General features: G+C 48.3%; 1 protein-coding gene across 3 annotated transcripts; it reads right to left on the minus strand.

Annotated features, from left to right (window-relative positions):
• Positions 1 to 115: 115 nt before the first annotated feature.
• SGCB (sarcoglycan beta) lies at positions 116 to 17,538 on the minus strand. Of its 3 annotated transcripts, none has more exons than XM_089324430.1 (7): positions 17,476 to 17,538; positions 12,873 to 13,082; positions 8,594 to 8,779; positions 7,477 to 7,668; positions 7,028 to 7,159; positions 5,887 to 5,932; positions 116 to 3,377 (listed from the first exon to the last, which is right to left on the minus strand). In XM_089324430.1, the coding sequence occupies exons 1-6, from the start codon at positions 17,506 to 17,508 to the stop codon at positions 5,915 to 5,917; spliced, it is 771 nt and encodes a 256-aa protein (XP_089180556.1). In that variant the 5' UTR covers positions 17,509 to 17,538; the 3' UTR covers positions 116 to 3,377; positions 5,887 to 5,914.
• Positions 17,539 to 17,831: the final 293 nt, after the last annotated feature.

Here is a 17,831-nt window from a genome sequence, read left to right on the forward strand (position 1 = left end):
AGAGCTTAGGCAAACACTTACAGGGTCCCATTCTTGAGCCATATTCAAATTCATCGTGTCCACACAATTGGGGAGCAACTTGTTAATATATAACCATCAAAAAATAACAGCAAACTGTTAATAGAATTTTTATTGCAAACGGAAGTCATTATTACAAATGGAATTACTGAAACTCCAGGTAGCAAGCTGGAACAGTTTCTGCATGGCATAAATCACAATCCTTGCCCCTGCTCAACACTTTTATAGAAAAGATGATCAGAGTTTCCGTGATCTCTTCTTGCCAAGTCCAGCACCGAAGAATTCTTACCCTCTTAAAGTACACTCATTCAGAACTTCCACCTTTCATCACTGGTACTATCACACAATTTATTTTTTTCACAATACATGAAAAATACAAATAAGTGTACCTTTAAATATCGCACTCTGGGCAAGCAGTCCCTGCTGTGTGTTCTGCATTTCTCCGATCTGCCCATTACACAGTCTAAAAAATGGTGCATAAACATCATTTGGCGCCATTATCACTGCAAAATCCGGCCAAAGATGGCAGCTACTTACACAAAGCACGTATGGGAGGCCCCGCTCAGGGCCCTGCCTTTGTCACCACCTCCCCCTGGCTGCTGCATGTCCTATCTGAGTTCAGGGCAAGGGAGTGCACACACCAGGAAGAGGAAACACGTTCAGCTCACAGAAAAGCACCTGTGGTGGCGGGTGGAGGAGCTGCAGCTTCCCTGCGAATCAGAGGTCCCGGGTGGGGTGGGTGGGGTGGATGGGGTGGCCGTGTGCAGCCCCAGGGCATTCTCCGGGTCCACCTTTCAGTGAGAAAAGCAAGGCCTCCCTGGCAAGGACCCTAAAATGCCATCCTGTTAACAATCAGCTCTAGAAAAACATCAAATGCCCTCTCAGGTCAGAAGCATTTAATGGAGATGCATCAAAACACAAATATTTCTCAAAAAGCAGTAAAAATAGATTATTTCATGAATGACATTCAATAAATAATACTTTATAGTGTTCTGTGGTTTTTGTAAAAATATTTATTTAAAGGAACTTTCAAAAGAAAAATCTAAAGCACAGACAAGTAACAAATGTAGATTTAAAAATAGACTGAGTTTCTAGATGAAATTTCCAACTATTTTCCTGAAGATCATTCATATATTAAGTGATACTGAATATATCCAATGGGTACAAATATCACAACTACTAACAGTCAGAAGTCACCAGTCTCTTCTCATTTAAAAACTGCACTTTGCTAGGTAGTAAGTCCATCTTTATTTCAGTATGACTTGTTGACTTCATAATTTCTAAAGCATTTGGTTTTTCTATCAGAGAGAAATGTGATAATGCTGACTATGCACTGCTGGTTTTCTTATCTACATAGTTTGAGGTGACCACGACAGAATAGCGGACAGCTGCCCGTGAACGCAGGCTGGGGCCTGGCACACATGTCTACATACACGTCCCGGATCTCGTGTGTATCTTAATGACTGTAGACAGTTGTCTTCAGATGACATATAAAATATATGAAAGAATCAACTCACTCGAGGGCTGTAAAGAATGACAATGTGACAGTGACATCAGGAGCACAGAGGAACCCTTATACGTACATAACAACATCTGGTGTCACCCTCCTGCGTTAGCACCCGTTAGTCCAGTGTTTCCTAACACCACAGCATGGCACACAAAAAGGGTGTGATTTCTGTGGGCCCTGGTGGCCCCAGCAGGCCTTGGCTGGGCCCATGGGCTCCCCACTTTGCAGTGTGTGGCCCAGAGAGCTCAGGGTATAAATATCTCCCTGTGACCAGCCAGGTACCCCATGTGCCGGGGTGCATCGTTAGGAAACTGGAGTAAGCCACAGCATGCCACTCTGACCTCTCTGGGGGGGTAAGACTTTAAATAAAATGCGCTTAATGGCCGGCGCCGTGGCTCACTAGGCTAATCCTCCGCCTGCAGCGCTAACACCCTGGGTTCTAGTCCCAGTTGGGGCGCCGGATTCTGTCCAGCTCTCTGCTGTGGCCCGGGAGTGCAGTGGAGGATGGCCCAAGTCCTTGGGCCCTGCACCCACATGGGAGACCAGGAGAGGCACCTGGCTTCTGGCTTCGGATCAGCGCAGCGCGCCGACCACAGCAGCCATTTGTGGGTTGAACCAATGGTAGGAAGACCTTTCTCTCTGTCTTTATCACTGTCTAACTCTGCCTGTCAAAAAAATAAAATAAAATGCGCTTAAAAGAGTTTAAAGTCTGAAAGCGATTGGTCATCTTTCAATCTGACATGAGATTTTTAAATTTTAACTAGAATACTAGAATCAGTGTGCCTGTTTGGTTTGATTCTCATCCGTAAACGTGAATTACTCTGTTCATCGTTCCAGAGTTTTAACAACTGAAAATCCAGTGCAGACAGCAAAAAGGACATGGCACGTGGAGTCAGGTACATTCATGCCTGAACTGCAGTCACACCTGAACTCACCATGTGATCTCAGGCAAGTTTCTTAACTTCTCTCATTCGCAGGGTCTTGGTGGGTAATGCAGGGGTAACAGCATCCTCTTAGAGTTGTGGTGGGTGTTGGCGATGGGAAACGCGATGCGCAGTAAGCGACAACTCTAGTTTCTAATGCTGGGACTGTGTCTTAATTCCTACCATGTTATGAACACTTAATAGTTACCATTACGTCAAGTAAGCAGCCTATTACAGAGGATTTTCTTCCAAGTGCAAAACTAAGAAACTGGAGTTTCTTCCCCTCTCGCACGCAAGCATATGGCTCGAGGGCGAGGCACTAGAAGCCTGTGTCGCTCCTTTGGGAAGCCCAGACACAGTGCGAGACCCCGACTGTGTGCCTTTTCAGTGGCTTCCTTGGCTTTCTCCCTGCTGCTCCCGAGAGCTTGCTGATGGCGAGCCAGCAGCTGCCGAGGCCCAGAGTGGGTTTTAAAAGCACTTCTTCAAAGATGAATGTTGACTCTGTGCATTCCTTCCATGACTTTAGGGAACTGTCATTTGAAGATGGGTGCAAGGTGATGAACTGTGAAGAATGTAGGCTCTCTGAGACCTTTGGGAATCCGGACAGAGCAGCGCTCTGTGGTTCACATTCATCACAATGAGCTCTCTCACACTCCGTGAAAACCACAGTGCGCATGCAGTCAGGTCAGTCCAGACAGGAAGGCGCGATGACGCCTGCAGGTCTTCTAGTGGGTGTTCCCGCAGGGGTTGTCCGAGACCTGGCAGCCCACGTTCTGGCCGGTCACCTGCACCTTGAAGAGGGTGCCATCGGCACACATGCAGAGCTTGTAGCGCACCCAGTCGCCGCCACCCAGCTGGTCTGCGCTGGAGGAGCTGGGCAGGCGGGTGGTGCTCACCATCACCGTCCCATTGAGGATGATGCTGTTTTCCTACCAGGAGAATAATAATACACCTGATTTACCGCCATGCGTGGTGTAGTGGGTGTAGTCAGTAAACCAAGCTTACTGCATGCTAGCAAGGAAAGGAAGGGTAGTCCTGACCAAAACAGCAGCAGCAACAACAAAACCAAAACCAACCTCAAGGCTCAAATGGCTGACTTCTCAGTTTATGCTTAACGCATCTCTATAAAACTGTAACATAATGTATTCTTCAATTATTAGTTAAAACTGCATAAGGTGGGCTGGTGCTGTGGCACAGCAGGTAAAGCTGCCGCCTGCAGCGCCAGCATCCTAAATGGGCGCTGGTTCGAGTCCCAGCTGCTCCACTTAGAATCCAGCTCTCTGCTACAGCCTGGGAAAGTGGTAGAGGATGGCTCAAGTCCTTGGGCCCCTGCATCCACGTGGGAGACCCAGAAGAAGCTCCTGGCTCCTGGCTCCAGATTGGTGCAGCTCGAGCTGTTGCAGCCAATTGGGGAGTGAACCAGCAGCTGGACAACCTTTCTCTCTCTCTTTTCTCTTTCTCTCTCTCTCTCCCTCTCTGCCTCTGCTCTCTGTATCTCTGCCTTTCAAATAAATAATTAAATACATCTTTTTAAAGAAAAACTGCATAAGGCTTCCTACGAGCATAATGAAACTGATAGTGATAAAATTTCAAATCATTTTCCTTTGTTAACTCCTAAGTGAGTTATAACAGAGTTAAAGATTGATAAGCTGGTGATGATGAGAAGGGACCATTTTTCTCTTGGACAATACACAATACATTTTCAAAATTTTCAAAACCACATACATTTTCAAGAGCAGGCACTCAAAGGAGACTCCCTGGAGATTTGCAGAGTCAGCCCATTGGCCCAGGAACATTCTTGTACCATGGGCTCTTAACCCCCTTCTTTTTAGGGATACCTACACCTCCCTCATTTGCTCATTCAACAAATAAGCATTAAGTGCCTACTGTATGCCAGTCGCTCTTTAGTGCTGGAGATACGGAAGTAAGTAGCACAGGCAGAGGCCGGGTTCCCATAGGGTTGGTATTTTCACGAGGTGGGGTAACCCGCAGGTGGGACATGTGCTGTAGGGAAATCAAGCAGGCCACATACACAGTGGCCAGGCAGGGACTAAGGTCGCATTCCAAGAGAGACTGGAAGACGTGAGGAGTGAGCTGAGAAGTACCTGGGAAGGGCACTCCGGGTGTACATGGCGTGCAGAGAGGAAAAAGTGCCTGGTGTTTAGGGATAGCAAGGAGGCCACTGCGGACGAAGGGCAGAGCCGAAGGAAGCACTGGGCGGAGATGAAGCAAAGAAATAACCAGGGACCAGACACAGACACCCAGGGAGGGGACTTGGGATTGCATGCCAAATGAGACGGGAAGCCATGCAGAGGGCTCCAGACAGGGAAGCAACATGGGCATTTTAAAAAGTTCACTTTGGCTGCTGGGGAGAAAGCAGACACCGTTCCTGCAGTCCAGGCCGGAAATGGTGGATTACACCATGGTGCAATGGTGGTGGTGCGTGGAGGAGGTGAGAAACTGACTCGGTGCATCTTCTGAAGGTGCAGCCAGAGGGCTGATGGGCACCAGTGCACAGGACGGGGGACATGGGAGGGGTGCATGCTGGGAGGAAAGACTTGGTACGTTTGACGTGCCTATCATGCAAAGTAGAGAAGGCAGGTGGGCAGTTGGATGTGTGAATCCTGGTTCAGGGGTTAAAGCAGCTTAGAGTGTTTAAAGCAATAACAGAAACTTGGCTGTAAAGTTATGGCAGTGGCTAACTGATTATGTAGCAGTCCCACATGGGATAAACACAATGCTCAAGGGACTAGTTTTCCAATTTTGTTCCCATGCTGCCACCTGGTGGTCACTTAACTTACTTTCATTAAATTGTTTCTCAAGCAGTGTTTACCAAAGAGGAGTTTCATTGATAAGAAACACTCTTTCTGGTGTGTATGTGTGTACATTTCAAAGTATCTAAATATTTGTGATTAACAAGGTATAATGGGGGGAAAATTTCAAAGGGAAAAAAACGAAAGATTTAGGAAATGAGTAATGCTTTCTATAAAAAAAATCTCTCCTATATCTCACTGCTCATTCTAGTGTCAAGAACACAGACCCACTGTGCCCTTTCCTCAGGGGCTTCCTACCACAAAGGAGTCCAGGCAAAAATGCTCACTAAGGCTACCGAGCTTCTGGCAACTTCTACACCATATGCTCATCTCCACTATTCAGAGATGGGTTATATGATTAGGGGACAAAGCTGTTACTGGGAATGAAACTGCCACTTAATTTTTTAGAGTTTACTTTTTCTGAAGTATGAAATCGGATTTTTTTTTTAAAGGAAAGAACTATTTACAAGCCCATAGGTTTAAGTTTGCTGTTGTCAAATACAGCAGGGTTGCTAAGACCAGCTTAATTAGCGTTAGCTTAACAGCCTACAGCAGGCACCCAGAGGCATTCTGAACAAAAAAGCTTTAGCCAGAGGTGTAAGCTGGTAGAACATTCTGGACTCACAGATCCTTTATATGAAAACTGACACCTGTCAAAGCTCAGATACAATCTGTGAAGCACAAAGAAAATGTCACTTCCAACAGCCACAACATAGGCAGACACCTTTTTCCTTTCTTTTTAATCGATGTCTAAATAAAAATACATTTTATACATTAGCTAAGTCTTTTTCATATCGCCAGATATGAAACTCAGAAGGGTTATGTAAAATCTCTAACTAAAGACAACTTCAGGGCCTGGGTACTTCCTGGGCTCTTTCAGAACTCTTGGTTTTGCTTTTTAAAATCCAGTGGTTCCCCTATGCATAATTTCACATTCCTTGGTTTCAGTTGCCCATGGTTAATTGCTGTTTGAAAAGTTAAATGGAAAATTCCAGCTAGAAACAATTCGTAAGCTTTAAATTGCCCTCTGTTCATCCCAGCTGGGACAAGTCACCCTTCATCCAGAGGATCTGCACTCTACATGCTACCTGTCCGTTAGCTACTCGGCGGCCATCTTGGTCATCAGATCCCCTCTCCTCGTATGACAGTGTGTGTGTTCAGGAAGCCTTTGTTTTACTTAATGATGGCCCAAAGCAGAAGAACAGCGACAATGGCAATTTTATCACACTATATGGTTAGAATTATTCTTATTAATAGTTATTATTGTTCATCTCTTCCTGTGCCTAACTTATAAATTAAAGTTTATTATACATATGTATGCACAGGTGTAGGAAAACACAGCATATGTTAGGTTGGGTACTCTCTGTGGTTTCCGGCACCCGCTGGGGGTCCTGGAACACACCCAGCTTGGATAAAGGGGACCTGAGCAACACATGTGCTCATTATGGCCTCCCTCAAATTTAGAAAACACAAGTTAGTGGAAACAAAAACAAAATGAAATCATCTGTGGTCTTGCTACTGCCAGCCGAATGCTGTTGACACTTTAGTCTACGCTTCCAGGTTTTCATACACATAAATGTGTTCTGAAAAATAAGCATGAGGTCTCTCACAAACTGCCCTGTAGCCTTCTTTCACTTTATAATGCATTTTTAGCCTCTTTCCCAGTCACCAAATACACAACTGCGTCATCATTTTTGATAACTGTATATTCCACATGTGGATTTATGTATGTGAAGAGCTAACAATTCTCTTAAGGTCATACTCACAGCCTTCAACTCCATGTTACCGCCCATGTGAAATTCAATGGTTTTGCCCATGATGAAAACACCTTCGTTTCCACGCACGATTGCACGCCCATCGACTTTGATGTTTAAGTCACTGGTGGCATTGCTGGTGATCTGAAAATTAAAAAAAAATAAATTACTGAAAATAGCTCTAAATTAAGGTGAATATCATTACCGTAGATATAGAAATAAGAGTTTCAATCATAACATATGAAAGGCAAGTCTTTTTATTTACATTTTATAGATGTGGAGATCGAGATAAGGAGAGATGACTTGTGATTTGATCAACAAGCTAAGGACAGTTCTAGAAGCAAAGCTTAGCAATGCTCTGGAAAATATGCCTCATACCACTTCAAACAGGAAAGCTGCCTCCCACTTAGTAACTTTACACAATTCTCTCCCATTAGTAAGGCAGAGAAAATAAATCATACCCTTTCAGTGGATGCCTTTTGAACATTCAAACTTTTCACACCACTTGGCAAGTGAAACTCATGAGTTTCGTAGTCTGTGCTGAATAAGATATTCTGAGTCCTCGGGTCGAAGAACTGCATACCGATGTCACTTGTAATGGACGTTTTGTTCTTTTCGACACTGAGCTTTGTTGTCCCTTGCTGAAAAACAATCTTTAGAAAAACATCTTATTGTGACTCTGTTGTCAAAGAATACGGCAACTATCAATCACGAAGAATATTATAAAAAAATACGAGCCACTATTTTTAAAAACCACATTAATGGACTAAGTTCAAATACTGATTGTGTGCATCCCCCTCCACCTACTGTAGTGGGAAGAAAATCCTTTACAAGTGAAGGCTCAGAGGCGGGGCTGCGGTCCCCGTGCCTGGGCTGCCTGGGCTGCAGTCCTCGCTCTGCTCCCAGTTCCAGCTTCCTGCTAATACGCACCCTGACACTGCAGGGGATGGCCCAAGCTTTGGGTCCCTGACCCTGTGTTCTCTCACTTGAGTTCCTGGCTCCTGGCTGTCTGCCTCTCACTTTTCTGTTTTTATTTATTTATTTATTTATTTATTTATTTTGACAGGCAGAGTGGACAGTGAGAGAGAGAGAGACAGAGAAAGGTCTTCCTTTTCCATTGGTTCATCCCCCAACGGTCACTGCTGATCCAAAGCCAGGAGCCAGGTGCTTCTCCTGGTCTCCCATGTGGGTGCAGGGCCCAAGGACTTGGGCCATCCTCCACTGCACTCCCGGGCCACAGCAGATTCTAACAAGGGGAGGTTGTTCTTTAGTGCTTCCCCATAAGAGAGAGAAGAGAGTGGCCTCTATGACACTAATTACAGCTACCGCCAAAAATATTACTGTGGACCAAAGTCTACCACAGTAAGAAGGCATCTTTTATTGATTATAAAACAATATTACTAAATATTGATGATTTAATTATTACAAAATAATTAGTATTGAATGTTTATGAATATATTAATTTTATCTAAAGGAAAAGGTCTATTTCCAATTAATCAACTCTAGGTCTCTGCACATTCTTTTCCTCTAAAGTCTCTCTCCCACCCGCACTGCATTTCAGGTACCAGAGTAACTCACGGGCTGGTTGTTGCCGGTGATGACCAGATTTTCATTCCGCCTTCCTCCTACTGTGCTCTTATACAGAGGGTGGATGACTCCCATGTCAGACACCTGCTTGAACCGGAGCAGACCGCTTTCGTGAAATTCCATGCTGTCACAGCCATTCGGCCCAATGCGGATCACAGCCCAAATAACGAGTGTTATCTGAAAAACAGCACAAGCCCACTGTTGCTAGACAGCACACAGTTAACACAATTGGAAAACAAACAGAAAACATCACTGCCAAATTAAACACTTCCTGAAATGTTTAATCAGCGAGATGAACATAACAATTAGTTTCCTACTTAAATGTAAAACCAATTTTATTTGCATTGAAGTATCAAACACAAATAGCTCTAAGTCAAAATGTGCCAGGTCTATAGTAAGATTTCTACCCTCTCCACATCTCCCCAGACACCCACTGTCAAGAATTCTAAGGGCTGGCGCTGCGGCATAGCAGGTAAAGCCGCAGCCTTCAGCACCGGCATCCCATATGGGCGCCGATTCCAGTCCAGGCTACTTACTCCTCTGTTGATCTAGCTCCCTGCTAATGTGTCTGGGAAAGCAGCAGAAGATGTCCCAAGTGCTCAGGCCCCTGCACCCACATGGGAGACCCGGATGAAGCTATTGACCTCTGGCTTCAGATCGGCCCAATTCCAGCGATTGCAGCCATTTGTAAAGTGAACAGTGGATGGAAGACCTCTCTCTCTCTCTGCCTTTCAAATAAATAACACTGCCTTTCAAAAAATACATAAATCTTCTAAAAAAAAAAAGAATTCTAGCTATTCTAGAAATTTTTCTGTTTCTAAATGTTTGTACAGTGCTATTTCTTCACTTGTCAACTTTAGATTCCAACTAGTCCCTTCCAATTTTAGCAGAGGAGTTTTAGGACATTTATACCCCTTTTCTCTCCTAAGTCCAGTCTCAAGTTTGAGTTAAATCCACACGCAGTATTATGACCCAGTGAAGGCTGCCTGGCCCTAAAGCAAACCCTGCACTTAAACAGCAGCATGCTTTGTGTTTCTCAGGGCGCAACACTTCTTTAATTTGCTTAGTTTCTTGGAAAATCTAACAATATCAAACCCTCTGGTATTTACATAAGATCTTCAATGGGGGCTGGTGCTGAGCAGTAGTAGGCTAAGCCTCCACATGAGGCCCCGACATCCCATATCCAGCTCTCTGCTGTGCCCTGGGAAAGCAGTAGAAGATGGCCCAAGTGCTTGGGCCCCTGCACCCACACAGGAGACCCAGAAGAAGCTCCTGGCTCCTCGCTTCAGGTCAGCCCAGCTCCAGCTGTTGTGACCATTGGGGAGTGAACCAGTGGATGGAAGATCAACCTCTCTGTCTCTCCCTTTGTCTGTCTGTAACTCTGCCTCTCAAATAAATAAATAAAATTGTTAAAAACAAGATCCCTCAATGAGATGTCCTGTAAGTCCACACTCCTCCAACATGGAGTTAGTTCTACTTTTGCTTGCAGCATATTTTCCTGGTGCCTCTGTGTTCCAGCCCCAGTGTGCACTGGTTACCTCCCGGGCTTCCTGCACAGCCCAAATCATTAACTTGTCCTTCACGCTCGTGTCCTCCTGCGGGGCTGACCCCCTGTTTCCTGTATCCTTTTCCTCACCTCTCTTGGTTTAGTGCTTTCTTTCTGGATAACACTCCAGTGGTTTGCTCAGAAGCAATGTATGAGCAGGTGGATGTTGCAGATGGCAAAGATGCCTTTATAATCCCTCATCCAGGTTGACAGGCTGGCTAGGAAGACACTTCTAGACTTGAAATGGTTTTTTCTGGAACTGGAAAGTTACAGCTTTACTGCCTCCCAGTTTTCAATGCTGCTTTAGCAAGATCCAGTGACACCTGATTTAGTAACTCGTCATACATAATCCATTTCTCCCCTGTTAAAGAATTTCAGGGTCTTTTATTGATTCCCAATTTTCTTTAAATAAATTTTTAAAATTTATTTATTTGAGAGTTAGAGAATGAGAGAGAGGAAAATGGAGAGGGGAGAGATAGAGAGAGGGGGGAGAGAGAGAGAGGGAGAGGGGAAGGGGGGGCGGGAAACAGGGAAACAGAGAGAGAGTTTTCATTTGCTGATTCACCCCCCAAATGCCTGTAAATGCCAGGGGGTCAAAGCCAGGATCTCAATCCACATTTCCCATGTGGGCGGCAGGTACTCAATTGAGCCATCACCACTGCCTCCCAAGATCAGTACCAGCTGGAAGCTGCAGTTGGGAGCGGAGCTGTGAATCCAACCAACTCAGGTACTGCCAGGCCAGATCCCACCCCCATTCCTGATTTTCTCAGCTTTCACAGTAACAGCCTTGGTGGGAGTCTTTTTTATGCATCACGCTGGAGTCAGAATGATGGTTTTCTGGGAACTTTTCTTACTCAATAACCTCCCCAATATTTTCTCTTTCTGAAGTGGCAGGTTAGAGCTCCTGAACGGATTCTTTAATTTTGCGTTACTTTCTGGAAAAGTTCATTTTCTTTCTCTGTCTCTCCATCCATCCACCCATACAGCTGGATCCGTTCATTTGTATGTCTGCCCATCCAACTCTACCTACCTATCACCGCTGAACGTATGCATATATTTCTATGAGTTCTTCTTATTACTTAATTGTTCTTTATAAAGGGCATGTTACTCTTGTTTCATGGATGTAATATCCTTGTTTCTCTGAAGATGTTTAATTTCTGTGCTGGCTTCGGGCAAAAGGAACCCTGTGTGGTCCAGGGCAGCTTTTTTTTTTTTTTTTTTGGCAGGAAGCGGGGGGGTTGCTGGAAGGGGAACAGCCTCTCTGCTGCAGACCTCTGTTCCCGACAGGGTCTGCCGTCAGTGCCTGCCCTCGCCTCATGGCCGAAGCGCCACCCCCGAGATGATCAGGGGTTGTGCAGGTGTACGGCCAGCAGCTGTCCTTGCTGCGGTGTGATTCGCCATCCTGCCCCTTCCTCTTGGTCTTCACAAATTATGTGTAGACTTTCAGGTGTCTCCAACGCTCTTCTAAGATATTTCTGTCACTCTGAGATGAGCTTTGTAGAGAGGATAGAAAAATAGCTTTGTTCTGCCATCTTAACCAGGAGTCTCCAATAAAGTAAATCCGTAAGTTAAATTCAGAAGATGTGCCCCTAGGAAAGCCACTGCAGCACGCCCTAAATTTAGCACTGACATTAGTGAAGAACTGTGTTGGGTGCACATCAGTTACAACAGCCTGGTTAGGAGTGTTCGCAGTCAGACACGGCAGGAGCAGAATTCCTTTAGTGCTGGCGCGGAACAGGCCTGTGGTGGGCCTCTGCAGCAGCCCAGTGGGAACTTTCTCTGAAATGTCTGACTGCCCGGCCGAGGGTTTCACACAGCCCTGGCACAGTCTCCGCCGCAGGGTAGGGACCCGCTTTCCGTAAAACAGCAAAGACCCTGGGAAAGGCAGGCTGCCCGGGCCTTGGTGCCACGGTGTGTGGCGTGCGGCAGACTCCCAGACTCGTCCACTCTTCTACACCAGGCCGTCAGCACTACAGAAAGAGCCCTCCACAGCATCAGAGGGTTTGCCAGAATGAAGTCTAGCTGAGGAGGCGACAGTAAAAGCAGAAGTAGAATGAAAACAGAAAGGACTGTATTTTTTTTTTAGGAAAGGCCAGGGCAATAAAATCACAGCAAGTTTTCTTCTAGTGAGTTAACTCTGTCCTCATTAAAATGTGAGCCTTGGGGCCAGTGCTGTGGCATAGCGGGTAAAGCTGCTACCTGCAGCATCCCATATGGGTGCCAGTTTGAGTCCTGGATGCTCCTCTTCTGATCCAGCTCTCTCTGCTATGGCCTGGGAAAGCAGTGGAAGATGGCCCAAGTCCTTGGGCTCCTGCACCCATGTGGGAGACCCGGAGGAAGCTCTAGGCTCCTGGCTTTGGATCAGCACAGCTCTGGCTGTTGCAGAAATGGGGAGTGAACCAGCAGATAGAAGACCTCTCTCTCTCCCTGTCTCTCCTTCTCTCTCTGTGTAACTCTGCCTTTCAGATAAATAAATAAATCTTTTTTTTAAAAAAAGTGAGCTCTTTAAAAGGAAGGTTATTGTCTTGTTATTCTAAATGATTGGACTACAGGGAAATATTTTACCACAGTTTTCAAGTGTGCAGCCAACCCAACAGGAAATAAAACACATATGGAAAAGCAGAAAATATGCAGGTCCCAACAGAAATGATGGAGCCAGAGTGCCCAATTTCACTGTCAAACAGATGGAAATCACAAAGGCGGTGTTGTGCATCATGGACTCACAATTAAGTTGATGACGGCCAGGAGAAAGAGCAGGACGATCACACAGATGGCCAAGTTGCCCTTCCTGCCCCGCAGCCCGGTCTTATGGAGGCGGTCCTCATCGATCGGGATGTACCCGGCCTTGAAGTTGCTGTTGTGCTCCTTGTTGACGTTCCTCCTCTCCACGGCCTTCTCGCGCATGGACTTCTTGACGGGGCCATTGGAACTTTGCTGAGAATGAAACACAGCACGATGGGACGGCCATCCTGCCCCTTTCTCATATACCTGTTTCCTAAGTGCAGAAACACACCTCCAGAGGAGCCTTAACCCAATCTGTAGTGAGGTTCAAAAAAACACCCCCCACTCTCATGTTTGCTGACCGAGGAATGAAGGAGAAGATCCCACACGTGTCACCTTTGAACCGGATGAGAAATATCACTGCTGGGCCATTCAGGACCAGCAAGACAGATTCGAGAGTCCTCTGCCTGGAGGAGTGAGAGCTGAGAGAACAATGCAGCTCACTGTGCACAATATCCAGGGCTGGAACACAGAAGCGGGGAGGCAGGGCAGGCCTGGGACACAGAAGTGTGCAGGCACGCCCGATGGGAAACCCAGTGGACGGCCAGAACACCGGGACGCACGCACTCCCTCAGCCCCACTTGTCAAGAAGTGCCTTCGTGATCTCCAGAGACGCACCCTGAGTAGCAGATTGGTAAGGATTGGCCAGGCTGTTCCCCGAAGGTGTCACCTGTTCTCATATGTTTTCAAGCCCGGAAGAAGACAAACAGAGAACTGCAGAGGAACTATGAACTGTCAGAGGAAAGCTGTGTTTTGGGCTCTCTCCTCTTAATCTGGGGGGAGACTTGGCTATTTGATGGTACAAGGCGGAGCCAAGCGTGATAAAGACCAGTGGTCTTGGGGCCAGCGCTGTGGTGTAGCAGGTAAAGCACCACCTGCAGCGCTGTCATCCCATATGGGCACCGGGGTTCGAGTCCTGACTGCTCCACTTCCGATCCAGCTCTCTGCTATGGCCTGGGAAAGCAGCAGAAGATGGCCCAAGTCCTTGGGTCCCTGCACCCACATGGGAGACCCGGAAGAAGCTCCTGGCTCCTGGCTTCATTCAGATCAACACAGCTCCAGCCGTTGTGGCCAATTGGGGAGTGAACCAGCGGATGGAAGACCTCTCTCTCTCTCTCTCTCTCTCTTTTTCTCTCTCTCTCTCCCTTTCAAATAAATACACAAATCTTAAAAAAAAAAAAAAAAAAAAAAAAGACCAGTGGTCTCAGCCAGCGCAGGACAAGATCTTTCAAGGGAACGAGATCTTTCAAGAACCAGAAAATAACAGCTTGAAAGGGCAGGACTCGCTTCATTTGAACTCGATGCCACGGTTCACACCAAGAAGGGAACGGATTCTTCCCAGGGATGGACAGAGTGGAGAGGGCAACTAGAATTTTTGCCTTAATGTATTTACTTGAGAAGCAGAGACAGAGACAGAAAGAGGGATATAAAAATGGCACTCCCATCTGCTGATTCACTCCGCAAGTGCCCACAACAGCCAGGAACACAACGCAGGTCTCCCATGTGGGTGGCGGGAACCTGACTCCTTAATCCCTCTCTGCTGACTCCCAGAGTCAGCCTTAGCAGGGAGCAGGAGCCGGAACTGGGGGGACACTGGCATCTTCACTGCAAGGCTAAATGCCCGCTCTGCAACCACAATCCTACTGTGGCGGCAGGGGTGGCAGGCTGGCTGAAGGCCTATGGAAAAGGGAAAAACACAGGAAGAGTTATGTGAAGGATTAAACGTTTAAAAGAGGTAGTGAGGAAGACTCTGTAGAAGGCACTATAATCTAAAAGATTTAGTAACAAGGTAAGTTGCTGAACGCAGTTGTGCAGGTTGTGCACTGCACGAGGCTACAGCATCTAAGAGGAAGGACTGACACTGAAAATGTGCTGGAGCTGAATGTGCATTTCCGTGGAGTTTCAGCTGATGGCAGTGAGGGAACAGTGCTCGCTGCTAAGGGGCACTCAGCGCGGGCTGTGATGGCCTTCGTTAACACATGGACAACACAGACACCTCAGCTGCATTTTGAATACAGGAACACATAAAATAGAGAAAGGGCAAAACCAGGCCTCTGGGATGCATTTGTTACTTTTCTCTGCCTAGTCATGTACATTATGATCCTCAACTTGATGCATTTGACATTTACTGAATAATTACCACACGCAAGGTGCTCCAAACTACCAAGCTGAGCAAGACAGAGAGGCATCCTCCAGGGAGCTCAGCTACAGGCCAGCAGAGTGGACAGACAGGTCACCAGCAGGTGTGGTCAACGCAGAAAGTGCCACAGGACGGCCACACAGCCAGCACTGTAGGGGCACGGAGGACGGCACCTCTACTAGGGGACGGGGGAGGCAGCAACGGTTGCTAACACAAGCTGAGCTTGGAGATGAATCTGGGAGGACAGGTAGGAGTTAGCCAGGTGCAGGAGCAGAAATGGGCATTCGAGGCTGACAGAACAGTTTGGGAACTTTGGGTACAAGTCACCTCTGGGGGAACTAATTTTCTAGGTATGGGAAGGAGACAGAAAACGAGGGGAGAGATGTGGATAAGGGCCAGTAAAAGCCGGAAGTACTGTGGTGAGGAGCGACGGATTTCACCCTGTAGACGATGGGGATTACTGCAGATTTAAAACAGTGAGTGAAACACTCAGCTTCACACAGGAGCAAAATCACAGCAAAAGAAAGATGGCCTGTGACACAGGAGACCAGGGCGTAATCGCAGCTTCCTCTAAATCCACACGGGCGCCTGACCCAGCTTCGGCACTGGAGGTGAAAAGAACATCGGTGAAAGGCAGTAAGAGACAGATTGACAGGACTTGGTGACTGGATGTGAGTGGGACACAGAAGGGGCCAGGACAGGGGTGGGGAATGTCCAGCCCCTGGGCCACATAAGGCCCGTGAAATCATTCGGTCTGGCTCTGCCAAGGCAACCGCGGGTGCGGCTCAAAATTCAATACATCATTAGCAGACAAAGCTGAGCATTTTGTATGGCCCACATGTGATGTTATAAATACCCACATGGCCCTTGGCAGAGGGAAGGTTCCCTGCTCCTGGTCTAGGGCACCTCCCAGGCAAGACTGGCAACTCCATTTGTAGAGTCCAGAGCCAACAGGAACCACGAGGCTCCTTGTTCCAGTGTCACCCCGACACGCAGAGCAGCACCCCAAGCGTGAGTCCCCCTGAGCTCCCACGCTGCCCTGCCCTGGTTTCTGCCTGGGTTCACCACGGGTGCTCCTTGCCGTAGCCCTTCCAAACACACCGGATGTGACGCGGCCCAGCTCCGAACGTTCCCAAGGCTGAGATCTCCCATGGAAAACTCAGTTCAAGGCTGGAGACATCAGGACGTGAAGCCTGAACCAGGGAAGCGGGAAAGGCCAAGCCTGCACATCCAAGTGAGGAGCGAACAGAACCTCCAGAGAGCCCACAGGCAGGGCGCAGACGCAAACCGGTCATCTCGGGCCTGGAGCTGCTCAACTACAAAGGGAGCTGGCAAAGTCCAGGACCAAGGTTCACCTCCACAACTCAGAGAGGTTTTGACTCTTTCCAGGTCCTATTTCTTTACAGGTTACTGTTCCCAAGCTGCATCTTGCCTACTGCCTGCCTGATTATTTCTGCAATTTGGGGGCACTTGACTTTAAGCTCCTCGAAGGCAGGTTCATAACTTTCTATTTCTCATGCCCTTTTGGTACGCGGCCTCCCAGTGACATCCATCTAAAAGGACTCCAAAGAGTTCATTACCTGCCAAAGAAAATTTCTGCAAAGGCCCCACAGAAGGTTGCCAAGCTGGCTCGTTGATTTTTTTGTCAACAGTGGTGAAAAAGGAGACTTTCACGAGAAACTATCATATCATGGTTACTTTGAAGTGACTATGAAATTACACCTTGCATGTATACACTGTGTATCCATATTTACACACACACACACAGTACAGGCAAGTACTTGTATGCACAAGTATACTTTGATTTTGTGGAATTGGAAGCCTTTAAACTTGTAAACTCCAGTTACAAGTTCACCAAGTAGATCAGGAAATACTTTATAAAGCATTTTTAAAACTGATTTTCAACCCACTGGACAGGAGGTAATTTTATGCTGGTGACTAAACTCCCGAAACCCAGGACAGGGAGGGAACCCTGGGCTGCCTGCGTGCCAGGGACCGCAGCGAAGAGACGTGGCCACCCGCTGTCACCCGGCCAACAGCTGCCGGTTCTTGGCCGGGACTGGGGTTATTTTTATCCGCATCTTTGCTGGCAGCTGGGCCGGGCACGGCCCAGGGTAGGCTCCGGGCTGGCGTGGTGGCCCTCGGGCCCTTGTGGGGCGACTCCTCTTACCCTCGCCGAGAGACCCCAGGAGGCTGAGGGCTGCGGCCGCTCCCCGTTCCCGGCCCCGGAGCCCCTGGCCAGAGTCCCGCCCAGCTTTTGCCAGCATCCCCGGGGCGGACAGCTCCTCCTGCCCCGCCCCAAGGCCCTCGCACCCGGGCCCCGGCGGATCGGCGCTGCCGCGGGCCCGGCCGGCAGGACCTGGCCTCCCCGCCCCTGCAGCCCCCGGCGCCGCGGGGCTCACAGACCTGCTCTGCCGCCGCCGCCGCTGCAGCCGCCATCTTCCCGCGCCGGCCGCCGCCTCGCTCCGCGCCGGGTCGTGCCCGCCGCCGCCGTGCGGCGCGAGCCTGCGCCTGCGCCTGCGCCTGCGCCCTGGCAGAGGCGGGGGCTGCGGCTCACACCCTCGCCCCCGCCCTGGGAGGGAGGTGCGGAGCCGGGTCCGCCAGCTCCGCTCGGGCCGCGCCGCCGCACCCGGGCCGAGCGCTCCGAGCGCGCTTTCCCGCGCGCGAGCCCGAAAGGGCCTGACTCGGGTGCCGCGGGACCTCGGATTCCTCCGGAAGGGCGCCCTCCGTGCTCCGTCACCCGCCGGCCGGTGCCATCCCGA

This window comes from Oryctolagus cuniculus, chromosome 2 (genome assembly GCF_051225735.1).
Source record: "Oryctolagus cuniculus isolate XC-2025 breed Fujian yellow rabbit chromosome 2, ASM5122573v1, whole genome shotgun sequence".
NCBI classification, from domain to species: Eukaryota; Metazoa; Chordata; class Mammalia; order Lagomorpha; family Leporidae; genus Oryctolagus; species Oryctolagus cuniculus.